The following is a 26,963-nucleotide window of genomic DNA, read 5'->3' as shown; positions in this document are numbered from 1 at the left end:
GCTTTAGGGAAAAGACCTAAAGGACTGTGCGACTGTTCAGATCCTTCTCGCACTAGCACTGCACCCGTGAAGAACAGATTGCTCACTCCCTGCACCATCACTGATCATATTTGTCTTTCACGTCTCTGTTTCCCAATTCGATCGACGTCAGTTGTCAGTTTCGATCTGAAAGCTCCAACCCCCATTGCTTCTGTTCTGTGCAGCAGAGCAGCAGGAACCTTGTGCTGTTTGTCCTTCGTCCTAAAACATGCTTTTGTATAGGCTTATCTTGTCCCGCATTCTTCGGCTTCCACTAGATCGGTAACTTGATCCTTACTGATTCTTTCCTCCCTTCATGGTCTATTGCCCTCCTAATCTTCATTCTTTTCATATCGACTACCTCTGTTCCTTTCTCTCTGCTTTCTGCAACGAGAAGACTCTCGTCTTCTTCTTAATGTAAAGATAAGATTTGAGTTTCAATGGGTTGTGTTCACGGGAAGTGCTTTGGGGACTTCAAGAAGTGCTTCTGCTTTAACTGCAGTTTCGACTGCCTTGGCTGCGTCGGCTGCAGCCACTGTCAAGCCTCCTCCACCTCCTGCACCGCTACGGCCGGCGACGACGCCTTCGGGCCAACGAAGACGCCCCCTCACAGCTCCGCGGTGGCTGCCTCTCCACGTCCTCACCGGCGCCTCGCTCAGCGCAGCCGACGTCCCCTCCGCCGGCCACCGCCTGCGTCACTCCACCCTCACGCAGCGTGGCTACTACCCCGACCTCCCGGACCGCGCCAACGAGGACAGGTTCTGCGTGAAGCTACGCCTGCAGGGCGACCCTGACCTCCACCTCTTCGGCGTCTTCGACGGCCACGGCCAGTTCGGCGCGCAGTGCTCCGAGTTCGTCCGCGACAAGCTCGCGGACATCCTCGCTGCCGATGCGCGCCTGCGGGAGAACCCGATACAAGCCTTTAACTCGGCCTTCGCGGCCACGAATCGCGCGCTCAACGAGAGAGCGATCGACGACAGGATGAGCGGCACGACGGCGATCGCGGTGCTGGTGCGTGGCGACAAGCTGTTCGTGGCCAACGTGGGGGATTCCCGGGCGGTGGCGGGAGTCAGGAAAGATGGGCGTGTGGTGGCAGAGGAACTGTCGAGCGACCACACCCCGTTCCGGCGGGACGAGCGCGAGAGGGTGAAGCAGTGCGGCGCGCGGGTGTTGACGTTAGATCAAATAGACGGCGTGAAGGATCCGAACGTAGAGTGCTGGGGCGAGGAGGGCGGCGACCCGCCGAGGGTGTGGGTGGAGGAAGGGATGTATCCGGGGACGGCCTTCACCAGGAGCGTGGGGGATTCAATAGCAGAGAGTGTCGGCGTGGTGGCCGTGCCGGAGGTGAAGGTGGTGAACATCACGGAGAACCATGCGTTCTTTGTGATAGCCAGCGATGGGGTTTTCGAATTCCTCTCCAATCAAGCTGTAGTTGACATGGTAATGGCGGATTCCTTGTGCACTCCTCCAAGTTTTACACAAATCTATCTTCCTTGTCTCAGACGAAATTGTCTTTGTCCCTACAGGTTTCTACTTTTGCGGATCCGAGGAACGCTTGCTCAGCGGTGGCTGCTGAATCGTACAAGTTGTGGTTAGAGAAAGACATTCGAACCGATGATATAACAATCATCGTCGTGCAGATCAAAGATTTATCCATTCCCAGTCAGTAGCTTAATATCGATATAACCGGGCATGATTGAAATATTATTATAAAGGACAAAGATTAAATATCGATAAAATAAAAAAAATCCTTTCTCAATTATAATATTTCGATTTACTTTTTCGTGAAATTAATCGTGTCGAACTCCATCAATCACAATCGCAGAGCAGCAGTGACAGAGCAAACCTGTTTGGAAGACTCGGCGAAGGCGGACAGGCTTGTCAGATCATTGAATCCAATTGTTGTTGGTTGTGTGATTCAGGTGCATCTTCTTTTCCCCTTAAGTAAAAAGTGAAATATATAATCTTAATTATTTTAACAATCAATCTCATAATCATTTATAAAAAAATAAATCAAAAAATTATAATTAATCATGAGAAGGAAGGTATTATCTCAGCTTCGTCAAAATTCGATCTTGGTCACTTCAATAAATTTGTTCCATTGTAATTAACTCAATTATATCCCAGAAATTCAGGTGCACCTTTTGTTACAGCACGCGTATAGCCATTTAAATAGAAAATCAACCTTGTCAGACTTAATGCTAAAATAGATTTTGTATCAATCCAGAGTATGTCTGTTTGACTTTTGTTATAGGTTAATATCGAAAGTCGCTCTCCGGGCATGATTGAAATATTGTTATAAAGGACGATCAAATCTCGATAAAAAAAAATCCTTTCTCAATTATAATATTTCGATTTACTTTTTCGTGAAATTAATCGTGTCGAACTCCATCAATCACAATCGCAGAGCAGCAGTGACAGAGCAAACCTGTTTGGAAGACTCGGCGAAGGTGGACAGGCTTGTCAGATCATTGAATCCAATATGTTGGTGTGGTTGTAACTTGTATGATTCAGGTGCATCTTCTTTTCCCCTCAAGTAAAAAGTGAAATATATAATCTTAACGATTTTAACAATCAATCTCATAATCATTTATAAAAAAATAAATTAAAAAATTATAATTAACCATGAAAAGGAGGGTATTATCTCAGCTTCGTCAAAATTCATTTTTGTTCATTTCAATAAATTTATTTCATTGTAATTAACTCAATTATATCCAAAAAAAACTCAGATGCACCTTTTATTACAGCACGCTTATAGCCATTTAAATAGAAAATCAACCTTGTCCGACTTAATGCTAAAATAGATTTTGTATCAATCCAGAGTCTGTCTGTTTTACTTTAGTTTATTTTACTTTGAATTTTGAATCATCAACTATCAATTAACCCAATATGTTATTACATAAATTTAACCTAACAATTGCTCATTTTCTCAAATCTATTCAAACCTTTGAAAACTTCCGGCCTATATTTTTAAAAATGTATCAAAATCTATTTTCCACTATAAGTTGTTCTGTTAGGTTGTAAGGGTGCAAACATAGTTCCACATCTAAAATACATGAAAAAAATCATGAGATTAAAAGGATGGAAAGTATCTTCATTGGTATGAGGCTTTTTGGGGATAGCCCAAAAACAAAGCCATGAGGGCTTAGGCCCAAAGTGGACAATATCATATCATTGTGAAGATATTTTGATTCCATCGGTACTAACAAGTGGTATCAGAGCAAGACCGCTCTTCACCGGATTAACCGCTGGATGAGCCATGATCACCAGGTAAGAAGTCCTAGTAGGTCGGGTGGACCGAGGGACAACAGGTGAGAAGTCCTAGTAGGTCGGGTGGACCGAGGGACAACAGGTGAGAAGTCCTAGTAGATCGGGTGGACCGAGGGGCAAAAATAGGATTCAGACATCAAAAATAACGTTGAGGGGGGCCTGGACAGAGGGACAACAGGTGAGAAGTCCTAGTAGGTCGGATGGACCGAGGGGCAAAAAGAAAATTCAGACATCAAAAATAACGTTGAGGGGGGGTCTGGGCCTGTGGTCCTTTGTTTGAGGGGGGATTGTTGGGTTGCAAGGGTGTGGTCCTTTGTTTGAGGGGGGATTGTTGGGTTGCAAGGGTGCAAACATAGTTCCACATCTAAAGTACATGGAAAGATCATAGGGTTAAAAAGCAAACATAGTCCCACATCTAAAGTACATGGAAAAGATCATAGGGTTAAAAAGATGAAAAATATTTCCATTGGTATGAGGCCTTTTGGGGAGAGCCCAAGAACAAAGCCATAAGGGCTTAAATCAAAAGTGGACAATATCATACCATTGTGGAGATATTTTGATTCCATCGGTACTAACATGTTCAACCATTGTTAAAATCATATGTTATTTTGCCATAATAACAAAGCTTATATGTGGATAAAAAAAATCCTAAGGGCTTTTACTAATTTATACTTGGACTCTAACCCAATACCCTCGAAAGATCCTTATCTCTGAGTTCTCTCCTTCGAACTGGATGTGGGAAAAAAACTATCTCATATCTTCCTTCCTTATCTATGTTGGGCAACATAAAACCCTTGTTATCTCATTAAAGAGCTCTTAAGTTCAATAAGCGAAAAGAGCTAATTGTTTTAGAGGTTTAATGGGTCTTCTTCCCTCCTAACTTGTACGCCTATTTTGAGTTGGTGATGTTGGCAATCAAATTGTGACATCCACCTCAATAGACCCCAAGAAATTTTATTGATATTTGACATCATTCATCGATTTTGTAATGAAGGCTAAATTTTAATACATTTTTAAAAATAATGCATTAGAGTTCCTATAATCATTCCAGCAAATTTCTTATTTTTTTAAAAAAATTATAAAAAATTCAAAAAATAATAATGGATAATGGATTTCAAGTGTATAAAAATAAAAATACCAAGAGGCACAGCCTATTTACAATATATTTAATTCTATATATATATATATATATATATATATATACTATATTTAATTCATATGTCAATCATAAATGAAATGAATCGTATTTAAGTTTCATAAGGCGATAGGTAATAATCCATTTATAAATGTATATACAAAGCAAACAAAAGTTTTTCTATGGCATTGATGTCATTCCACAATTCAGTTCTCACAAGTTCATTAATACCTTTCGCATTTTCGTAGGAATCAGTCAACGAAAATCTGACAAGTAATTGACTAAAAGAGCCTAAATATATCTAATTGCTTACCATGTTGATTTTATATATCTAAATAGATGTTTCTCCAACTTACTACTGACTAAAACAAGTTGAGCTAGATTTACCATTCAATGTTCTCACCACTGATGTCATTCATGAATTAAGTACTCAAACTCAAACCAAATTCTTATGATATTATTATTTGACTGCCAATGCAGAGCGTTTTGATTTAACTGAGATTAGATTTTTTTTTTTTCATGGTTGAAAGATTTTAAGTTGATTTTCAGAGTAATAGCTCGAGAGGTACATAAGAACTTGTTGTATATATGTGGAATGGAAATGACTGTAATTATTCCATCAATGAAACAATGGTCCACCATGATGTCCCTGCTTTTTTGATACTTTCACTTTCCAAACTTGATGGCAAAAGGTGACAAATTAAAGGGGAGGAACTCGAAAAGAAACGCGTTTAGCTTCGTCAAAAATCTTTCATTTCAGTAGGGCCACCCAAGCATCAATTCCATAACCATTAACTAAAGAACATCCTTTCAGTTCCTGACCTTCAACAATGTTTTGTGCAATTATCTGAAACCAGGTCCTCATGGGTTAATTACATACTTACATGAGAAATCGCCAGAATGTTGCTGAGAGTTTTATGATGCTCCACATCTCAAACCTGCATAAGAAAACTAACTTTAGCGAGTGAGTGATATTGGGTAAGCAGGAATCTTATAGCCATCAAAACTAAAAATCATGGATTCTGAACGTAACTTGTTAGATAATTTGCTGATATTGAGCTATGTTGTTGCCGACTTCGTAGCTTGTCTCCTTTCCTACTTTTCTGCAGGCTTTCCCCCTTTCCCCTTCTTTTACATCTTTTGTTTCCTTCCCTTCTCTCTCTCTCTCTCTTTGGGTTGTTCTTTTCCGGTAGTTGTTTGTGGGCATTTTGAAAAGGAAAAGGAAATGTTGATTCTCTGTTATTGTCAGATATGATTGCTTTGGAGTGTCATGATTGTCATATTTGTCAAGGTATCCCAATATTAAAATCCAGTTAACAAACTAACCCTGATAAAACCTCAGTTTTTGATCCCACTCTGCTGAGGCATGCCTTGACATTTTTATTCATCTCCCTCTCTCTTTCAATGAGGTGTTCAACTGCAAGACAGTGTGAAGTAAACGCAATAAAGAAATACAAAGAGGAGGAGAAGGTTAGGAAGAATCCTGACTGCAATTTCCATGGCTGCATGCATTGCGAGGTTGGAGGTCATTGGAGTGGTTGAGGCAGCCAGTTGTTTTCTGCCTTTGAAAAAAAAAAAATGAAAAGCGGCCTCAACACCATCTCTCAGCTGCCAGTGCCGATGGGCCCACAGTGGGACCCGCCTCTCTCTTTGGAGTAGTTGGGTGACCTCCTAATATCTTAAATTGTCTCTCTTACTAGAGTGAAGCTTCCCATTTCCCCCAAAAAAACTACAAGCACACTGTAAAACAAACTGAGCGAATCCAACTCTGTTCCTCGATGTCTTCATCCTATACTTCAACACCCATGTCATCGATCGGAAGAGGAAGAGGAAGAGGAAGAGGAAGGGAACCACCATCTTTCCCCTGCCCGGACCACCTCGTCTCCATGCTAAAAATAGCAACTTTAAAACTCCGCCGTCTCTGCTCCAACCTCCGGTGGCCACTCCGCCGCCGCCGACCCCATCAGTCCCGCCATGACATCTCGGAGCCGACGCTAGGGCCGATTCGGCTGGCCACGTTCAACGCCGCCATGTTCTCGATGGCCCCGGTCGTGCCGGCGTCGTTGCAGGAGGAGCTCGACCTCCGCTGCAAGTCCGCCAACGACCGGCCGCGAGGCATACTGAAGCAGCCGAGCATGGCGAAGGCCAAGCTGAGGGTGTCCATCAATCTCCCCGACAACGAGATCTCAGTGGAGAGGAGCAAGAAGCTGAGCTCCCGGCAGCTGAATCCCGGTGTGGGCGAGGGCGCGAGCCACTCGTGGAAAGGGAAGGCCCCTGCTTCCGATGGCCCCGCCGGCGGTTCGACTTCCTTCCGTGGCGGCGGGAGCAACAGGAGTATACTGGACGTGCTGAGGGAGGTGGGGGCCGACATAATTGGGCTCCAGAACGTCAAGGTGGAGGAGGAGAAGGGGATGCGGCCGCTGTCGGAGCTGGCCGAGGGACTGGGGATGAAGTATGTGTTCGCCGAGAGCTGGGCACCGGAATACGGCGACGCCATACTCTCCAAGTGGCCGATCAAGCGGTGGAAGGTGCAGAAAATGTTGGATGATAGGGATTTCAGGTACTCTCTGTCATCTTCTTCTACAAAAAGAGTTTTTTTTTCCCTTTCCTTCCTAGCAATTTCATCCATTGATGCTCTCTTGGTTGGTACAAGTCCACTTTAGATCAAATTGCGATGCAATCCATAACATCTCCTTCATAATCTGATCAAATCGTGAGCCAATCTTTATGATAATACTAAAATTCGGTAAAGATGAAATGTAAAAAATTGTTAATTATTTTAAAATTTTCAGAAATAATTTTCTGAAAGAAAAGGAAACAGTCTTGACGTCATTCAGTAAGTACATTCTTGACGTCACTAACGTCCAGTAGCTCACCCTGTCTGAACCAAAATTTGACTTTTGGTCTTCTGGTTGTATTAGAATTTCTCAAGAGTATTTTTAAATGAGACAACATGTTGACTTTGCTATCTCTTATCATTTTTAGAGAATCTACTCAACTTTCAATACTATCCGACGATACTCTAAAATTTAAGGAATTTAAACATTATCAGAATTGCCTCTTCAGTTAACAAATCTTTGTCAGTTAACCCTTATAAGATCTAGTGAGTCATTTAACAATGTTGAAATTGTAAAGATCGTCAAGGAAAAATAATAAATCCGGTGGTATTTTGATAATATTCAAACTCTGAATTAGTGAAAATTTCGCTATAGTTTTCCAGTAGAAAGGAAATAGAGATTCTAAATGGCCCAAGAAAACAACACATTTTGTAAGGCTAACTTGTCTTGTGATAGGAATGTGCTGAAAGCCACAATCGAGGTACCGAAAGCAGGAGATATAAACTTCCTATGCACCCATCTCGATCACCTCGATGAGAATTGGAGGATGAAACAAATAAATACGATACTAAGATCGACTGAAGGGCCTCACATTTTGGCTGGCTGCCTCAATTCTCTTGATGAAACAGACTACTCTTCAGAAAGATGGGCTGATATTGTAAAGGTAAAGATGTTAGTTTGTGAATAACAGTGCCTTAGAATCAGATTCGATCGATTGAATCAGCAAAAAAAAAAAAAAGAATTATGAACCAGATGTAGCACAGGTAAATAAGAGTGTATCAACTTACAAAAGTCCATCTGAAGTTGTTTGAATTGGTGTCTGTAGTATTATGAAGAGATTGGGAAGCCAACACCAAAAGTTGAGGTGATGAAGTATATGACAGGAAAACATTACTTGGATGCCAAGAACTTTGTAGGGGAATGCGAAGCTGTTGTCGTAGTGGTCAAGGGCCAAGGTAAAGAAAAACATACTGATCTTAGACCAAATTCTTGTCATTTTATAAGCTAACTACTGTATTCTCTAATTATAATTGAAGATGTGCAAGGGACTTGTAAATATGGGACAAGAGTTGATTACATCCTTGCATCACCAAACTCACCCTACAAATTTGTCCCTGGCTCTTATGGTGTCCTTTCGTCAAAAGGGACTTCAGACCACCACATTGTGAAGGTTGACATTGTAATATCCAATACTGATCCAAACAATGATGGACACCAACAGAGGCAACAGAAAGTTGTAAAGATTGACTCCTCTTCGTCTAATAAAGGGATCTGGAACACTAATATGTGATGCTGTTTTTCTTTTGTCTATAGATTTTGACACAGGTTTCCATTAATCCTGTTGAGTGATGAACTGAGATGCAGAAGTGTGAAAATTGTAAGGCAGGCATAACTCATAGAGAACTATTGCTATGCTTCCAAGAAATGCAGCCAAAATTGATGTTTTTGTTTTTGTGAAGAAAGAATTCACTAATAGGAAGATTGGGATTGTCAATTTGAAGATATCTGGAAATATAAAAACAGAATTTTTCTGCAAAAAATCACTAACTTTTCACCTTCTAGGAACCCTTAACCCGCATGTCAGCAACTGCGACGGTCATTATTAACCTCCTCCTCCAGACCTACGCTTTTGGAAAACCGAACCGTTATTGCAGAAACAGTGAAAGGCGATAAACAAACTAAGAACAAGAAAGTGACGCCGCACGCACGTGCGACGCCGTTGTGACGCACCTGCGCGGTTCACGCTGTCATCAAGGTGCGGTGACTCCACCACGTCGGGACGCCGTTACCGCTCACGATATCCTGACACCTCCGCTCCTCGCCGTTCCTCGTCCGTATCACCACCATCGCCGTCGGCGATCTTACCTCCGCCTCCACTTCTTCTGTAGTCTTTTCCGTCGTAGCATCTTCTTCTGCGTCGTAATCGCCATCTTCTTGATCTTCTTCTTCCTCCTCCGCGATTTTTGTTGTTCCGGTTCGCACTTCATCGACCGGTTCGCCGCCGGCGGAGTTCTTTTTTTCTCTTTTAGATAGGATGACGAGATCCAAACGGAGGCGTCCACCCTCGCGGGTGGCGCGGAGGACCTCCATCGGCGGCTCGATCAAGACCTCTGTCATCCGGATCCGCCCACCTTCTCTCACCGCTCTTAAAAATCGAGTCCGCCCGTTAGCCAACCAGGGAAGCGGCGGCGGGATCGGGGGCCGCGGCCGTGGCTCCTTCCTAGCTTCCTTCAACCCTCGCCACGGTAGAGTCCCGCTCCTCGGTCCCGGCGCCTCGGTCTCCTCCGCTTCCATCCTCCCATCGCCGCTCTCTGATCCAAGATCCTCCGTGCACATGCGCAGCCCCTCGGCGTAGACGATGTCATGGAGGCCGCGGGAGCCTGCGTCCACCCTCTCCCGCGGAGGCTTCCCGACGGCAGAGGACATCCCCACATTCGGCGGCTGCGACAGATCGCCGACGAGGATTCGCAGCCCGTCACGATAGTCGTGGGGAATGTTCCAGCATCGGCGGCGAGGATCTTTGCGCCGCCCATCTTCGACATCGATACCAGAGAGCCTCAGAAAAGTAAGCGCCTTCCTACACAAGTTCAGCATCGCTTTCTAATTCCCTTTTTTTATTTCCTTATAGCGCCATTACTTCACTCTCCTTTTTTCCCCCTTACCGAAAACGGAAACGGAGACAGAGCGCGATCGGTAGGGCAGAAGAAGGGATGGGAAAAGGATGGACGTGTTTGTGTTTATAAGGTAGACGGATCAAGATAATTAAAAGAAAATTTTTAATTAGCAAATTCATTTATTTTCTCCTTTTCTATAATTATTTATCCAAAAATTTCTCCCTCCTATATAAAGCCGTCCACCCATATTCTCACTGGTTCTCGTTACGAGCCTCTGTATGGGTGAGGCTTAGTATGCAATCCCAGGAAGGTGGGTGAAATGGTGGGTATTTCGTAAACAAGTCAGTTGTGGGTGGACAGGATGCAAGCATGGGTTGGCGATCACTGTCTACTTCGTGTTTCGGTTTCCCGTTTAGTAAAATTCTTATTGAGCTCTTGTCATTAAATAAATTTAAGAATATTAATTGGGGTTTGGAAACGATCTGGTTGAATCTAGGCTAGTCGGGGATTGTTCCAAACACAATTAAATAGTTCTAATTAATTATAAATAATTAATTCTCAATTCTTTGATAATTAGTTTTAATAATTAGCTCAATCATTATTTGGTCACTCAAGAAACATATATCTCATGTCGAGAGCTCAATCCTTGTATATGTTGGGTTCCACAAAAAAGTGCATTCACAATAATATTTGTCAAGCAATTCATATGTCTATTTTTTCGAAATGGTAAAATCTCTTATATTTATATTACAATAATAAATATTTAATTTCCCTTAATTCTTTTTTTTTCTGAATGGAAAATTATAATTTCCAACTATGAAATGTCAACTTCTGGATGCCAAATTGGTCTGGAGCCATACAATCCCTTCCACCCAATCCGTTTCCAATCCATACCTTTCCTACCATGCACTCAATCCCACAAGAATACAAGATATCCATCCGCGCAAATCGTCTCCACAGCTTTTTATCTTAATTATTGAGTGTTAAAAATCCTTCTTTTTCTCCTTTTTGTTCTGGAATTTGTGCCAATTGTTGGGCTGTTTCAATCGGTTCAAGCTGATACTAACGAGAATCGAGGAGGAGAATCAAGGGGATAAGGGCTGAGGAAGTCAGATGGCAGGGGCGGCCGCGCCGCCCGACTTCGATCTGCCCGAGGAAGTGCTGTCGGCGCTGCCTGCCGATCCCTTCGAGCTGCTAGACGTGGCCCGCAAGATCACCTCCATTGCCCTCGCCTCCCGCATCTCGGGACTCGAGTCCGAGGTCTCCGTCCTCCGCCTCCGCCTCTCCGAGCGCGATGACCTCGTCGCGGAGCTCCGCGCCAAGCTCGAGATGCTCGAGGCTTCCCTCTCCGAGCTCTCCGAACGGCTCGCCCACGCCCAGGACGAAAAGGTTCGACCTTTCCCTCCCCTCTTGGCAATGGTCCTTCTTTTGTAGTTTTTTGGACGGTTTTCATGGGCTTCGGTCTTCGCAGGAGACGCTCTTGAATGAGAACGCTTCTCTCTCCAACACTGTAAAGAAGCTCAACCGAGATGTGGCCAGGGTAGGGGATTAATTATCCATTTAATATCGTGTTTTCCTTGACTATGAAAGGTTGACATTGATATTGTCTTGCTATTGATCACTGAATGAGAATTTTGCTTCGCATGAAAATGATTTCGGTTAGAAAAAGAAGAATTAGATAGGGGATGTTGGAGAAAATACCATCACTATCCAATCCTAAACATCTCACTAGGAGAGTAGTTAATGTTTTTCGGGAAGAGGACATTGATGAGAATAAATTATCTTTTGAATCAATTGAAATCTCATATATTTCAGTTGTTTGGTCTTAAATTTAGTCTTGGCTATTTATCTTATGTAGACAATCGCAAGATAAATTTATTAGTTATCGCCAAAAAAAATCAAGATGTTTGATACATCTACTTCATTACTAAGTTGACGCTGTTGATGCCTGCAATTTTCACTACTGAGAAGTCTTCAGTCCTGACCTAAATTTTTGGGTCATAGCAAAACTCTTAAATTCAGTCCAAAGTGTTTGATCTAGATTTTTGTTGTTAGTTGTTCAGGAATGGTTTTATTCTCGACCACCTTTGATTCAGGAACTTATTCTTTTCACTGCTTCATGTATTTCAATTCTTGTTTTGTCTGTTTGTTTCTAATTCTTCTCAGTTATTATTTGTTCTTTTGTTCTGCTCTGTCAGTGATCATGTATGCTTATGCATATTTTTTCCTTCCTGTGTCATGTAGGTGACTTTTATTGTAGCATATGATATTGATTTACAAAGTCTAGGATTTTGATACACTGGAGATGCTTGGACCTAGTCAAATGCTTGTATAACTGGAGCAATAACCAGTTGAGGAACAATGATGCATGGTTTATTCCCAAAGACTATGAGATTTCACTAGGAATCCTACTGTAGCATTTGTAGGGCAAAGGTTTCTTGTGTACTTATACTTTGCTCTCTCTTTATTTGGTGAGAGTACATAGAAAATAATCTCAATTAGTTTAATGGTAATTAATCAATGGGGAACACACTGGTACTGCTCGGCAGGTTCATCATTCTCTGCTCAAAACTTTCATTACCTTCACTCTTTCTTTTGTAGTTGTGATCTTTCCTCTCTTTCCACTTTCTACATGATATGCATTCATATTTATTAATGTGCAAGTCATATTGATTTGCATAAGCATAGGTGTGTTACTTTTCCCCATCTACTATTGAGTTATGTTCAATCACATATTACATTTGTTTTTTTCCTGTGACAGAATGAGTATGCCATCTATGAAGCCAGCCACATATTAATCATACTATCAATTAAATGATTTTAGGAATTTGATTGTTAAAATATATTAAAGGGAGTAAGGAAGCAAAGAAGAGAGGATGGAACTCCACCTCTTAATTTCACTTGCTAAGTGTGATTTAATAAGCATGCCTAAATACCAAGAGGTTCCCTACTAAGTATTGACATTTTTGGTTGGAATGAACTATCTCATATAGTTTTAACATGATATCAAAGTTAATGTCCTCACCTTTTCTGATGTTGATTCTAAAAGGGCATGTTGAAATATATATCGAAGAAGGAATTGAGAAGGGGAGGATGAATGACCTTTTATCCCCACATTATTACTAAGTGAGACTTATTAAGGATGCTTAGATGCCAAGAGGCCTCCCACCTAAGTCCCTTGACATTTTGGATCAGAGTCAACTCTCTCTTGGGCTTTTAACAATGTAGTCAATCTTTCCTTTTCACATCAACTCATTGGTATTAATGACATTATATCCAAGGATTATTTATTTCACACCAATTTAGCAACAAACTAAAATCCTTGAAGTATTATTGAGGCATTCGTATTACCTTCTTATCTCCTAGGGCATCTAAGGCTATCATGAATATTAAATTTATAAATATATAATTTCTAATGGCATCATAGCATGATAAGGTTAACCTGAACCCATCTAAAAAATTTGTTCCCTTCTTTAATCCTCTAAATTTCATAATAATCATGCAAAAAAGAAAAAAGGAAAAAAAATGACTTCTGAATATGAACTTTTGCTAGAAATCCTTCAGTTTTCTGGTATTATTTTGTTATGTTTGCTGTTACTAATGAGATAGTATTGCGTAGAACTAAATGAAGGGATAAGATTTATATAGCCGAACCCAAATAGTTGGGACAAATACGGCTTATTTGTGCTCCTAAACTAAAGTTTTATTGACATTCAGAATGCTTTAGCATAGATATTCTGCAATTTGATTTATTAAACATATGACTAATATGAAAATACACTAATAATTATGGAGCATTGTCAAGTTTTCACATATGATCAATAAGCTATATACACATCGGCTCAAATGCTTGGATGACATCGTAAGAAATATAACATAATCTACCACTGGATTAGACTTGACTTCTGCTTTGCTTGTGGTAATATGTTTCATTCCCGTAATAAAGGGTTTGGAAAATTTCCTTATGAATTAGCATAATCATGCTCTATATCACAGAGCATATTTTTCTACTGTGAATATATAATCATCACCATGTAAGTTTTTATCCTATCACATGAATAATTTGTGAGTAGTTCATGCTAAAATCACATAACTATATGTATATCATTGACCAGCACTTATTACTACTTTTTCTTTGGTGTTGTATATTTATTCTCAGTAGTCTCTTGAATTTTGGTTTGTGTAGTTGGAAATTTTCAAGAAAACGCTCATGCAATCACTTCAAGAAGAAGATGACAGTCCGGTAAATTTTTGTATTCTCCAAATCTTGATTTGGTCACTTCTTTCATGAATACTTTATTGGTAAATGAAATATTATATCAGGTCCTTTTTAAATGTTCCTTGTCATAAGTGCATACCACTTGGAGCCACTAAGCAGTTGCTTTGATTATTTTCCTTCTGTGTAGCAAGGAGTTGTTGCCAGAGTAGCGCCAAAGATTTCAGAAACAGCTAGTTTCTCTAGTATTGATGGTATTATCAGATGTCGTAATTGTCACAAAAAAATTTGCTTATATTTCATTATTTTGTTAGCATTTTCAAAAATCAATTCAATGGTCTACTTGTAGACTAAGATCTGGGATTCACATTTCAGATGAGGATACTGTTTCAACCCCAACTAAGTCTTCCCTGCAAAGCCAATTATCTGCATCTGGAAGTTCTGCTATAGAACATGGTGGTTCTGCTGAAGTAGATGGTCTGCAGATACTTTGCATGCAGCACTTCGAAACACATCAGAATTGCTATCATACTTTCATTGTTCTCCTCATTTCAGGATTTAAAGAGAGCAGACCAGCTAGTTTTTTATCATCACTTGGTGGCACACCAAGACTTACTCCTCCAGGTTCACCCCCAAGGCGGCACTCCATCTCAGTTGCTACCACAAGGAACATGTTTGATGATAGGTCATCAGTATTTTCTTCCTTGCCAGCTAGTCACCAAAGCTCAGTGAGCTCTCCTTTTGACCCTGTGTCTCAAACAGGTAGGTTTTTGAATTTCTTGAAGATTTGTCATTGTACTTCTGTAGCCTTTTGCATATGTACTTGCCACAGTAGGTTGCCAAGTTTCTTTGCTTCCGGGAGAAGTTATTGATCTGCAACATAGTATTGATAGCCTATAAAATTTGAATATAGAAGAATATCAGCGTGCCCACTTTTAATGCATGTAGTGATAATATAGCATGGTTTCATTGATGGAGAAATTTTTAATGGAGATGGAACGTATTGAGACGTCAGTTTTTAAAGTAATATTATGAGATGTTGATGTTCTTGACTTATTGAACTAGATGCATGAATACATATTTAGGAACCGCATTAAACTAGGGCCAATATCTATATATTTTATTAGTGTTCATTATTAAAAAAATATGTCCTTTACAAGAGCTTCTCATTCACCTAATGATAAAATTACCTTACCAGTTCTGAAATTTTAAGTGTCATTTATATCCTGAAGTGATGATGACAATCTAGCTTTGACCATACTTCAATATTTTTCATTATATTTGGCAGTTAGAATCATGGTTGTCAAAATAGGTCTCCATATAAGGATCAAATAGTAAACTATCTAAGTACCGTGTTGGTATTGGATCATTCGGATCAATGAAATCAGAGTCAATTGGAAAATTTTAAAAAATGAAAAAAGATAAAATAAAATTACTACGTATATGGCATTGCAAATGATGTTTAAAATCTTAAGAAGAATATCTTGTGTATCATTAGAAATTAATTATTAATAATACCGTAGCTACATAATAAATAATAAACTGATAAAATCAGAATGATAGCATATAAGATATCATCATAATTATCTATAATATCAAATTAGCATTTGATATAACCACACTATAACTTTATAGATTATATCTATTATATCATTAAATAATTTATCATATTTTACTGAATTAACATAAATTCGATAAAAGGGAAATTTTGAGCTATCACTAATTGGGAGTGGTTTCTTTATCTCTTGATTGATGATGATCAAGTGAAAATGAGTGATGGGTGGGGTGCCAGGTCTAGCAAATAACACTAATGTTGAATGAGTGATTCTCAAGCTTGTGGTATATCTAAACTTATGGTTAAACTGAAAGATTCAATGTGGGATAGCGACCAATGAAGACTCCTTTTCCTATTGTGTGAGTTCACTGAAATTCAAACATGGAATGTGAAAAATTCAGAGTAGAATAGGCAAATAGTTTTCTGCAATCTCTGGTAAATAATTATGATACTTTCTGTAATTTGTAGCAGACCAGGAATGTACTGTAGTAATTTTAGTTCGATGGAAAAATCTTGCAATTATTTTTTCTCCTCATTGATTCAAGGTCCTGGTTTGTTTCAGGACGAACTCGAGTTGATGGAAAAGAGTTTTTTCGTCAAGTGCGGTATGTAAAAGGCTCTAGTTTTTCATATATCAATTCCACTTTCCGGATCCGACAATAAATATCATATTATAGCTATACAATGGTATTCCACTGACAATTTTTTCCTACTAATGAGATGTCTTTTTTGTTTTTATATGTTTTTAAGGGGCGTTTATAAGCTACTTTTTTTTTCATAAATTGTACAATTTTTGTATATTAATCAAACCATATAATGATTTTTCAAACACCAACTGAACTTTTTGCATTTTTAGCAAAACATATATTGTTTTTCCCTTACAACATAAGTATGTGGGCAAGGGTAATGATCCTTCAAGTTACATGATACTCGTGCCAATTGTTATTATCAAATCGATATGTTCAACGGAAGGAGGGACTTAATAGTTTAATTAGCAGTTTTGACTATAGCTAATTGTATTTATTTGATTAAGATGGCTTGTGAACATGTATGTAGGAGTCGTTTGTCCTACGAGCAGTTCAGTGCTTTCCTGTCCAATGTCAAAGAATTGAATGCTCACAAGCAGTCGAGAGAGGTATTTTGATTGCCACAAGCCTCTCCCAGTTGTCTTACAAATTTTCCACTGTCAACTCAACTCACTGGAAAACTTATTTTGATTGCTTTCCAGGAAACGCTACGAAAGGCTGGGGAGATTTTTGGCTCAGACAACAAGGATCTCTATACCATATTCGAGGGTCTGATCACCCGTAATCTCCACTGAAAACAAAGCAATGCCGAGTATTACCTATTTCTTCCGAATGCACATGGAAGTTAGGCCTTAGTTTCGATGAAGATGTACAAAGTTGGTCATCATGTCTAGTTGTACCACGCAATCACCTTGTTCTTATTATTGTTTCTCGCATCCAAGCAATAATGGATGCTCGCTACAATCAATAATGCCCCCAATTCGTCTACTTGTATTCTGAAGTATGGCTCGAACTTTGCCTAATGTAAAGGTAATCGTAGTGTGATATAATTCAAATAATTAAAGTTTGAACTCCTTCTCAGGCATCCTTTGTGTGTGAAATAATGCCTTTGGGACATGATTGAGTTGATTAGTGCGGTGCAGAATTATTGAAGTGGATAAAAATTGAATCTAAGTGAAGTCGAGATAATGTCCTCATTCGTAGTGATCAATTGTAAGTTTTTAATTTATTTTCTCATATATCATTGTAGGATTGATCGTGTGATATCATTGGAGTGATAGATTTTATTTTATTACTAAAGTTAAAGAAGTGTGTGAAATGACAACTGAAGGGCAAGTTTGTTTTACCCTCTACACAATAGCAAAAGAGTTCGTATTGCTGTCGTTCAGAACTTGCCATTCGCTCCATCCTTATATTTAAAAATATTTTAAAGTATCAAAAAATATAGAATCCTTAGTATAAATTTTAATTAGTATATAATGAATTTTAAGATTCGATTAAAACTTAATTAAATGTAAAAATAAAAATGACGGCTAAATAAGTTAATTAGTGATTTTTTAAAAAAAAATATTATTACTGAGAAATATAAAATTTCTGTATCTGATGAATGATTATAAATATTTAATCATATTTTAATTACAAATTATTTTTTTATATTATTTTTTCATACTTTAATATATATTATGTCAGATGTATATTTAATATCTATTATAAGTATTTGTGACTCTATATTGATAATTTATGTATTATTATCTTTATTTTGATAATAAATTTTAATAAAATGTTGATTAAGTGTTAAAATACATTATATAAAATATGTTAATATTTAATTAAAATATATAATATAAAATTAATTTTAGAAAAGAGGAATGCAACAAAAGGTCAGTAACAGTTTCCTTTTCTTTTTTTAAAAAATAAGAAAAATAGTGGTCCGTTGGATGAAATTCGACGGCTGTTCCACAACTACTAGTCCATGATCCAGAAGACCAGATCTGCATCCTCCCCCTTCCGTTTCTCTTGTCATTTCTCGCCCTCTTTCGTCGACAGAGAATCCAGCACGGAAGAAAGGACATGGTTTCATCTCTCCGCCCTCTTCTTACTCTTCTCTTCTTCCTGCTCCTCCTCCAGCATTCCTCCTCCGATCCCGTCGTCGATCCCTCCAAATCCAAGATGCTCTCGTGGAAGCCCAGGTCAGTGCTCAATCCCCATTTCTTCCCTCATTTCCCAGTTGAATTTCTGTGCCATTTTAGAGTAAATCAGTGCTTAGCAGAGCTTTCGTCTACGAAGGCTTCTTGAATGAGGAAGAGTGCGATCACCTGATATCTATCGTGAGTAGCTCAATTTTCATGTGTCTTTGTAGTGTTTCTTTTGGTTCGGATCTGACATCTGAATCGGTTTCCTGTTCGCCAGGCGAGATCGGAGCTCAAGAGGTCGGCGGTGGCAGATAATTTGTCGGGGAAAAGCACATTGAGCGAAGTCCGCACTAGCTCCGGGATGTTTATCAGCAAGGGAAAGGTGTGAAATCTATTAGCCCTCGAGGAATTGGATTGTGTTCTTGTGTTAGCTCGCTTGTTATGTTTGTGTTATAACCTAACCTGCTGGGGAGCGGCTCAACTTGATATTTGAACTACATGGTTCAAATGCTAAGGGCAAAAAGAATGTAGTAGACGCATCTTGACTCCATATTCCATTATCCCAAATGCACAACTTGCCAGTTCCAACTTTAACCATGCCAACCCACCAATGTGGTGGTAAATACCTGGCTAAAAAACTTAATCTAAATTGGTGGTAGTAAATTCATATTATAGGGCACGCCAACCCACCAATGTGGCTCCATTCCAATCCTGGCCTTTCTTGCTTGATATTGTGCAACCCTTGGAAGCTGGTGCGAACTATTTGCAGGCCTTCTCTATACATTAAAGTATTCAAGGCATTTGAATTTTGTCTACACACATTTTCAAAGTAGTAAGTATATAAAATATCAAACAATACTTGTAAGTTTATCAGGTAGTTATTTATGGCAACAGCATAAGTTATTTGGAAATTTTCTATATTAATGGTCTAGTATGCAAATTAAATCACTAGAATCCAAATAAAAAAAATGGTGAGAACATCACAAAAACCAATTAGGTGAGCTAAATGTGTTAAGGTAGGAATTCAGTCTTGGCATACTCTTGAATATCACGTTAGCATTTATTGTGATTTTCAAATTTACCCATGAAGTTTAACCCTATTATCAATTAGGACCTGAATTTAAAAGGATTACTAACTTACTCTTCATCAAAAACTTTATACAATTTGGGCAACTGAAACCGGTTCAAACTAAAACATAGTTTGCTCTCATCAAATTGTATAACACCATTTGGTCTATTTAAATTAAATTGAATAAGAATGTGACTTGCACTTGATCATCAAAAACTGTGCAATTCAGGAAAATTGGATTAAATTGAAACTAAAATATAAACTTTAAGGGATAAATTGAGTTTTTTCAAAAAAAAAACGTCAAACTTGAGTGACCAATTCAAAATATTCACATTTTTTGATGATGACTTATCCCAAAGTCCCAATCAATATATCTATGGTCTAAAATGACTAATATTAGGAAGATTAAGGGATAATGGATACAAGCCAAAGTGCATTAGTTTGGAATTTTTCCCTTGTCACCAGACAAAGTGTATTAGAATATCCTGTTGCACTGACACAAGATTTGTGACAATTTCATAATATAATAAACACACATCTATCATGTCATAGTGGGATGGACTAGCATACAAAATTTTCATCATTCCTTGCATTCATACAACATACAGATGTACATGGAAAAAAAAGAACAAAAACGTTGCCCTTGGATATATAAATGTTTCTTATTATGATTCATGATCATTGAGTTTATATATGGCATCTTTAAATTGAACTACTTCCACTCTCCTGTTCTATTCTCAAACCACAGTTCATTGAAGTATATTGTAGAGAAAAATGGAAAAAGGTTCACTGATGACATGTTTCATATCCTTTTGTTTTACTAGTATGCATCCTTCTGAACTATTTTGAGCAACGAAAGGTACAGTACACAGATGTTTTTTCTATTTGCTCAAGTTAAGAGTTAATCAAAACATTAAACAATGCTTTAAGGGTACTATGCAAATTCCTTCCTCTATGAAGGCAGTGTATCTTATTGCTTTTATATGATTGGAATAAGTTCCTATGAAGAAAATCAAAAGTAGCTTAATTGCATTTTTTTACTTTACTTTCCTAGTGATGCTTCATGGAACGGATGGATAAATCTCAGATAGGAAAGAATGGAAAATATAGGAGATTAGACGTGTTATCATCTATAGAAGTAGGATTTTCAACCAAAGTGGAAAATTGGATGGATGTTGGAAAAGGAGACAATGGGAAAAAAAGGATAAAAGAGATGATAAGTTTTAATGTAGTTGATGCTTGTTGTGACTAACATGAACCCTTTGCAGGATCCAATCATTTCAGGTATAGAGGATAAAATTGCAGCATGGACATTTCTTCCTAAAGGTTTGCCTTCTACTTGCCTTAAGATAGTGTTAAGTATTTCATCAAAAAATAAATTAAATTAAAAATAGTGTATGTCTTAGGGAAAACATCTGATATTATAGCTCCACTTCATGTATTTTGTGTCATTTTTTATTTTTAATGCTACTAATCTTCTTGAGATTATCCTGTCATTTCTAGTGTTGATCCCTTTTCACTTATGCACATTAAAGGCAGTAATAATTTTTATTGATAATTTGTTATTTGTATTCCTGTGGTCTCATTTTAAAGGACTCCCAAAAGGAGCCATGCCTAGTAAAGTATTTCTGTTGAGTGTGAAGACCATAAGTATTTAATAGATTTAATACTTCTTATTTTGTAAAACCCAACAGTCAGTGGAATCACAAGGTTGCTCTTTGCTGCTGCTAAATGAGAACTGGGAGCTCAATTGAGTAGTCTTTTCTGGGAAGAAGTAATGAAGGGTTTTCCTTAGATCAGCAGACTTGTCATGGAAAAATCTGTCATTTCTTTCTGTAATTGTTTAGATTCTACCGTATAGAAAGTAATGACTTGAAGATATTACTGTTGGGTGATTGGCAATGGGATCATTGTATACAAAATTGCTTTTAGCTATTTCTATGCTCTAAAGAAAGATTAACTAATTAGTGTTTGATGAATTCCAGAAAATGGTGAGGACATACAAGTTTTACGGTATGAACATGGACAGAAGTATGAACCCCACTTTGATTACTTTTCGGACAAAGTTAATATTGTTCGTGGTGGCCATCGAATAGCTACTGTACTCATGTATCTCTCAGATGTGGCCAAAGGTGGGGAAACTGTGTTTCCTTCAGCTCAGGTTAGTTTTCCAGCGACATTTCTCTTTGCTAGGTTCTACTACTTTGGTTAGCATGATATATATTGTGGCAAGAGGTGACTATTTCCTCTTATATGAGCCAACAAAATGGTCAATCTAATCTACTCAAACATTTATTCCTTGTCTGTCTGACTGGTTTACACAAGTCGCGTGCTTTGCTGGTGCTGACTTTTATTTTGTGCCTCGTAGGAGCTGTCGCAACGTGGAGCACATGTTAAGGATGATGACTTATCAGAGTGCGCACGGCGAGGGGTTGCAGGTGATGGCTTAGGATATATTGTGATCGTTCATATTTTGTTCTTCTCTGTAATGGAGATTTAATGAACATTTTGGTTCCTTTCACCTTGTTTATTGTGGATAATAGTGATTATTGCATCTGATTGGCCTTTTAGTTAAGCCAAAGAGAGGGGATGCTCTTCTATTCTTCAGCCTTCATCCAGATGCTACTACCGATCCACTTAGCCTTCATGCAGGATGTCCTGTATTAGAAGGCGAGAAATGGTCAGCTACAAAATGGATTCATGTGGCCTCCTTTGACAAAATCATCACTAGCCGAGGAAACTGCACCGACGAGAACGACAACTGCTCGAGGTGGGCTGCGCTCGGAGAATGCACAAAGAATCCGGAGTACATGGTGGGAACATCAGAATTGCCTGGCTTTTGCAGGAGGAGCTGCAATGTTTGTTAGAATTCCTGTTTCTTTTCTTTTCATCTTTGTTTTGGTCCTGAATTGGAACAACCTTTTCATGCTTACTGAGAGTTTTGCTGCTCCTTCGCATGTTCCCAAACTCGGTTTCTACTCTGTATTTTTCATTGGAGCATCGAGCTCTCACAAAAATATATTTGTCAATTTTGGAAATACGAAGGAAAATTTTATAGTAATTTTATTCGTTATATATTAATGTTGTAAATCAGCGGACATGGTTATGCTAATGCTTCTTTTTATTCTATTTTAACATCTACGTATACTGTTATTTATTCTTACGTATACAGGCAAACCCCACCAATCAATCAGGATGAGTTCTCCCTCCCCCTCACGCGCACCGCCAGGCCGCCCTTCATTTTCAGCGTCAGCGTCGCCATTACCTCCGGCGGCGGCGCCTCCTTTTCCCTCGCCACCACGAACCTCTCCAGCACGCACGCCGCGATTGACTTCATCTGAATGTACGCCATCTCCTTCCCCAGGCACATCCGCGGCCCCCCGTGGAACACTGGGTACTTGAAAGGGCTCTCCGGCCGGAACGCCCCCGTCTCCGCCTCCAACCACCTTTCCGGCTTGAACTCCTCGAAATCAGACCCCCATAGGGCTTGCATCCGCCCCATCGAGTACGATGTGTAGGTCACGAGCCACCCCTTCTTCACCGCCGTCCCGTCCGGGAGCACGTCGTCGGCCAGGCAGTGAAGCGTGTTGAAGGGCACCGGAGGGTACAACCGCATCGACTCCGTGAGGGAGGCATGCAGGTAGTTCATCTCGCGGAGATCCTCGAAGTCGAGCGCATCGTCGTCAAAGGAGTGGCGCCGCGCGCGGATGGACTTGATCTCGGCCAGAATCTTGGCCTCCACCTCGGGGTGCGAGGAGAGGAGCCAGAAGAACCAGGTGAGGGCGGAGGAGGTGGTGTCCTTCCCCGCGAGCATAAAGCTGACGACGATGTCTCGAAGGAAGTCCTCGGAGTGGTCCTCGTTGGCCACGAAGCGCGATAGCAAATCCTCTGCTTTGAACAGAGAGGACGGCGTCGAAACAGAGGAAGTCTGCTTCTCTTTCTTCTTCGCTCGAATAATTTTCACGGCGAACTCGTGCACGGTAGTAATCGCCTCTTTGAGACGCCGCTCTGAGCCCACGCCGAACAGCTTCTTCACCATCCAGAATTTCGGCACGGAGTATAGGAACCGGCCGGAGCTGATATCGGAGGCGTCGTTGAAGGCGCACTCAAAGTGGGAGGAGAAGGGGTCCTGCGCTGCGGCAGCGGTGTCGGGGGAGAGACAGGAGGGGTCTTGGTTGAAGGCGACCTTGCAGATGTTGTCGAACGCGAAGCGCTGCAGGAGGTCCTGGAGGTCGAGGACAGCGCCTTGTGCGGCGGCTTGGTTGAGGCGGGGTAAGAGGCGGCCGAGAAGCTCGTCGCGGACGACGCGGAGGACGAAGGAGCGGAGCGACTTGGTGTTAAACTCGAAGCTGGCAGTCTTGCGCTGGATGCGCCACGCTTCGCCATCGGAATTGAAGATGCCGTCGCCGAGGAAGTCATGGAGTAAGGAGATAAAGCGGGGTCCCTTGGGGTAGTTCTCGAAGCGGCCGCGGAGGATGTGCTCTACATGGACGGGGTTGGCTGTCACGAGGTCGCGGATCCCTCCAGGGCGGCAGAGGACGAAGGAATTGGAAGGTGTAGCCGCGAGGCACTCGGCGAACCAATCGGCCAGGCGGTGACGGTTCTTGACGAACTGCGGGAGGTGGCCAAGGAGAGGGTACGGCTCGAGGCCAGGAGGGTACGCCGGGACGTCGTCGGAAGTGGAGCGACGGAAGACGAAGTAGAGGATGGAGAGCGCGAAGAGGAAGAGGAGGAGGAGAATGGATTGGGATTGAGGCGGTAGGAATCGATGCTCCATTAACGTTTCAGTAAACATGATTGTGAGCTTTACCTCAATTAATCTCACACAGAGCATGAACAATCCAGGGAAAGACGAAGGTGATAAGGCAGAGGGCCACGCGTCGCCTTTATAGAAATTGGCGTCCATTTTCTCAAAATTTATTATATTATTTGTGAATAAATTGACCTCCATTTATTTATGAATAAAAATTAACTAGACGTCCGTTCAGATTTCATTTTCAATTAAAATTAAATAGATTCTCTATTTTATTTCAAATATATATTTTGATCCAATAATATTATAGCGAATAACTTTTACACGAGTATATGTTATAATATGTAAAAGATATTTAATAATTATTATAATATATTTAAGATAAATTTAAAATTTAAAATTTATATTGTGAAAAGATTTAAGACGATGTTAACTCAAGAACGAGAAAAATTTAAAAAGTTGAAGAGTTAGAAACATAGAAGCTATGAAAGATTATGTGAGTAAAATTATCTTGGTTGATTATACTTTTGGGCAATCTCATCAGAGATGTATTTAGTTAGGTACAGAGAGGCTACCTAGTGACATGTAAAGCCTTCAAACGACGGACAACATGTTTTTGACTAGTAGCATAAACTGTCAGTGGATGTCGAGAGAGAATGCAAATTGATATCAGATCATCAAGATTAATATCTAATACTATCTCAATAAAATAATATTGTTCTGCTACATGTACTTACGGATAGTAGTAATTCATTTCCAAGATACAACGACGATATCTCAAAATAGTAACACTTCAAATTTTGAAATCAACGAACTTTTTAATAGGCTTTTGGACTCCATGGATGAGTTGATTTTTATACCAAGTGAAGAGGTAGGGTACCCTTTGATGAATAGTTGTGACTTTTGGGGCAGATGTAGAGAGTTATAATCCTTCAGATCCTTTTTTGTTATCGGCTGTCAGATCTAGATCCAATGATTCATTCAATTTGACGCCTCAAATTAGGTCTCATCACCAACGGTCGGATTGTCATCCATCATACCTCTTTGATCCAACGGTTGCCATCTGTTTGCCCAGTCAGCAGTCCTGTCATCTCTCCCTGCCACCTGAATGCCACACTACCACGTCATATTTGAATCTGACATGTCATCCGAGTGCCACGTAGGCACCGCCACATCATTTGGAGCATAAAAATCTCTCCCTATCCACCCGAATGTCACATTGCTACGTCACATGTGAACTTGACACGTCACCCGAGTGGCACGTAGGCACTGCCACATTATATGTGAACCTGACACGTCGCCCATCGCAACGATGCGAAATGCAAAATGCACTAGCAAAGTGCCCATTGCGCGCATGTGGGGGTGCACGGGTGGCAGCTCACCTGTGAGAAGAGAACACATGGGCTTTTTGTGTCAAGTCCATTAACACAACAATATAAATAAGGAAGAGAAGCTCATGAAATTTATCGATGTGGGACTATTTCCATATACTTCCTTCTATAATATTAATTGTTAATTAATGTTATTATGGGCTAACTTTGAACAATTAATTTCTCATTTATTCTTAATCGGTTTTGAGCAAATTAATAGTTTAGATCTATCTACGCAAAACGTATATTTCGATTTTGAAATCAATTTTGACTTTCATCGATTGATGACACCCCATTTTTTCACAGAACTATATTGGTCCTTTAAAGTTCAATATCCAACATAAACTCGTTCAACCCTAGGACTTTATGGTAGGTTTATATGGATGTAAACCTAGGGAAGGAGGAATGACCAAGATCCATGGACTCAAATTTATTGCGCGGGTTAGTTAAATTCTTCTTCTTCTAATTGACCTTATTAACATTTTCTAAAATAATTTATTTTTATAAGCAAATTAAACTACATCGTATAACATTTTAATATTTTAAATAATATTAAATTGAATCGTGTAATTGTATGGTTCTGGGACCTTTCCTTCCTCCACCCCTACTTACCTTTAACATTACATTACAAAGGTTTGTAATTAATTAATTAATTAATGTCTTTAATTTATAAATTAATACTGCTTCTGTAACTCTCCTGTATGTATGCGAGGGAGAATCTTTCAACGGTCAAATTATAATTATTCAACTCTAGAAATGAAACTTGATTTGTCCTTCGTGGAGACGGATCGTGAAATCAATAATGATATCAATATCCGTTTTGGCATTTGTACATTCAAATCAATTGAGAATACTATTTTTTTTCTTTCAGGACATATATAATTAAGTTGGTTATGACGGAATAGAATAACTGAAATAGACAAGGGTCAAATCTCGATAAAGTCGAAATAATACCCTCCTCCATCGTGGTCAATTACAACTTCTCGATTTACTTTCTCATAGATGGTCATGAAGCTGACCGTGTAGGGCCGCTGGATGACAGATTCTTCTTTTTATTGAAGTAAAAGAATAATAAAATTAAAAATTTATAAAAATTTAATAAAATTTATTATAAACTCATTATAGAATAATGATACTTATTAACTAACTTAATAGTGTAAGTCTATTTATCAAATTTCATTCGAAATTGAGTTATTGATATAGAGAACTTCAAATCATTTTAAATCAATATCAATATATTTTTAAAAGTCTTAATATTTATGTTCTCCTATTTAAATTTGATATTAAAATAATAAAATTTTGAATTGATAGAGAAAAAATTAATTATTTCATGAAAAAAGGGTATAACGGGAACACGTTGCGTAATTTCAACAGTATGAATGCGAAAAGAGAAATTCTAACATGCATGTACGATTTAGTAAAATGTTGAATTTGTTATAAAGTGGATTCTTGGCCAACAAGAATTG

At 39.4% G+C, this 26,963-nt stretch overlaps 5 protein-coding genes and 1 pseudogene across 5 annotated transcripts; 4 read left to right on the top strand and 2 right to left on the bottom strand.

The window, feature by feature from the left end:
• The first annotated feature begins 458 nt into the window (after nucleotides 1–458).
• LOC141820139 (putative protein phosphatase 2C 35) lies at nucleotides 459–1,688 on the top strand (annotated as a pseudogene).
• A 4,388-nt stretch (nucleotides 1,689–6,076) lies between these two features.
• LOC141820229 (uncharacterized) lies at nucleotides 6,077–8,732 on the top strand. Its single transcript, XM_074707516.1, has 4 exons — nucleotides 6,077–6,983; nucleotides 7,717–7,924; nucleotides 8,087–8,216; nucleotides 8,298–8,732. The coding sequence occupies exons 1-4, from the start codon at nucleotides 6,202–6,204 to the stop codon at nucleotides 8,549–8,551; spliced, it is 1,374 nt and encodes a 457-aa protein (XP_074563617.1). The 5' UTR covers nucleotides 6,077–6,201; the 3' UTR covers nucleotides 8,552–8,732.
• Nucleotides 8,733–9,000: 268 nt separating this feature from the next.
• Nucleotides 9,001–9,855, bottom strand: LOC141820155 (uncharacterized). Its single transcript, XM_074707427.1, has one exon. The coding sequence runs from the start codon at nucleotides 9,853–9,855 to the stop codon at nucleotides 9,001–9,003; it is 855 nt and encodes a 284-aa protein (XP_074563528.1).
• An 884-nt stretch (nucleotides 9,856–10,739) lies between these two features.
• Nucleotides 10,740–17,246, top strand: LOC141820242 (uncharacterized protein At4g15545). Its single transcript, XM_074707528.1, has 9 exons — nucleotides 10,740–11,264; nucleotides 11,347–11,415; nucleotides 14,062–14,118; nucleotides 14,282–14,345; nucleotides 14,467–14,568; nucleotides 14,647–14,853; nucleotides 16,209–16,251; nucleotides 16,703–16,781; nucleotides 16,875–17,246. The coding sequence occupies exons 1-9, from the start codon at nucleotides 10,989–10,991 to the stop codon at nucleotides 16,965–16,967; spliced, it is 990 nt and encodes a 329-aa protein (XP_074563629.1). The 5' UTR covers nucleotides 10,740–10,988; the 3' UTR covers nucleotides 16,968–17,246.
• Nucleotides 17,247–18,182: 936 nt separating this feature from the next.
• LOC141820164 (putative prolyl 4-hydroxylase 4) lies at nucleotides 18,183–22,414 on the top strand. Its single transcript, XM_074707438.1, has 7 exons — nucleotides 18,183–18,362; nucleotides 18,443–18,500; nucleotides 18,583–18,687; nucleotides 20,643–20,700; nucleotides 21,360–21,535; nucleotides 21,743–21,812; nucleotides 21,946–22,414. The coding sequence occupies exons 1-7, from the start codon at nucleotides 18,244–18,246 to the stop codon at nucleotides 22,239–22,241; spliced, it is 882 nt and encodes a 293-aa protein (XP_074563539.1). The 5' UTR covers nucleotides 18,183–18,243; the 3' UTR covers nucleotides 22,242–22,414.
• A 59-nt stretch (nucleotides 22,415–22,473) lies between these two features.
• LOC141820249 (cytochrome P450 CYP94D108-like) lies at nucleotides 22,474–24,213 on the bottom strand. Its single transcript, XM_074707540.1, has one exon. It carries the CDS (start codon nucleotides 24,206–24,208, stop codon nucleotides 22,565–22,567), a length of 1,644 nt encoding a protein of 547 aa, XP_074563641.1. The 5' UTR covers nucleotides 24,209–24,213; the 3' UTR covers nucleotides 22,474–22,564.
• Between the last annotated feature and the right edge of the window lie 2,750 nt (nucleotides 24,214–26,963).

Source organism: Curcuma longa, unplaced genomic scaffold (genome assembly GCF_044706935.1).
Source record: "Curcuma longa cultivar G26 ecotype Majalengka, Jawa Barat unplaced genomic scaffold, ITB_CL_G26_1.1 utg2798_np1212_758248_RagTag, whole genome shotgun sequence".
Lineage (NCBI taxonomy): Eukaryota > Viridiplantae > Streptophyta > Magnoliopsida > Zingiberales > Zingiberaceae > Curcuma > Curcuma longa.
Note: the sequence above shows the minus strand (reverse complement) of the source record. Positions and strands in the feature narration are given on the sequence as shown.

Coding starts and splice junctions, on each gene's coding strand:
- LOC141820229 (XM_074707516.1), top strand. CDS start 6,202: ATGTCTTCATCCTATACTTCAACACCCATGTCATCGATCGGAAGAGGA. Junction 7,925..8,086: donor GATGGGCTGATATTGTAAAG/GTAAAGATGTTA, acceptor TGGTGTCTGTAG/TATTATGAAGAGATTGGGAA. Junction 8,217..8,297: donor CGTAGTGGTCAAGGGCCAAG/GTAAAGAAAAAC, acceptor TTATAATTGAAG/ATGTGCAAGGGACTTGTAAA.
- LOC141820155 (XM_074707427.1), bottom strand. CDS start 9,855: ATGCTGAACTTGTGTAGGAAGGCGCTTACTTTTCTGAGGCTCTCTGGT.
- LOC141820242 (XM_074707528.1), top strand. CDS start 10,989: ATGGCAGGGGCGGCCGCGCCGCCCGACTTCGATCTGCCCGAGGAAGTG. Junction 14,119..14,281: donor AAGAAGAAGATGACAGTCCG/GTAAATTTTTGT, acceptor CCTTCTGTGTAG/CAAGGAGTTGTTGCCAGAGT. Junction 14,346..14,466: donor TAGTTTCTCTAGTATTGATG/GTATTATCAGAT, acceptor TTCACATTTCAG/ATGAGGATACTGTTTCAACC.
- LOC141820164 (XM_074707438.1), top strand. CDS start 18,244: ATGGTTTCATCTCTCCGCCCTCTTCTTACTCTTCTCTTCTTCCTGCTC. Junction 18,501..18,582: donor GCGATCACCTGATATCTATC/GTGAGTAGCTCA, acceptor CCTGTTCGCCAG/GCGAGATCGGAGCTCAAGAG. Junction 21,813..21,945: donor CGCACGGCGAGGGGTTGCAG/GTGATGGCTTAG, acceptor TTGGCCTTTTAG/TTAAGCCAAAGAGAGGGGAT.
- LOC141820249 (XM_074707540.1), bottom strand. CDS start 24,208: ATGCTCTGTGTGAGATTAATTGAGGTAAAGCTCACAATCATGTTTACT.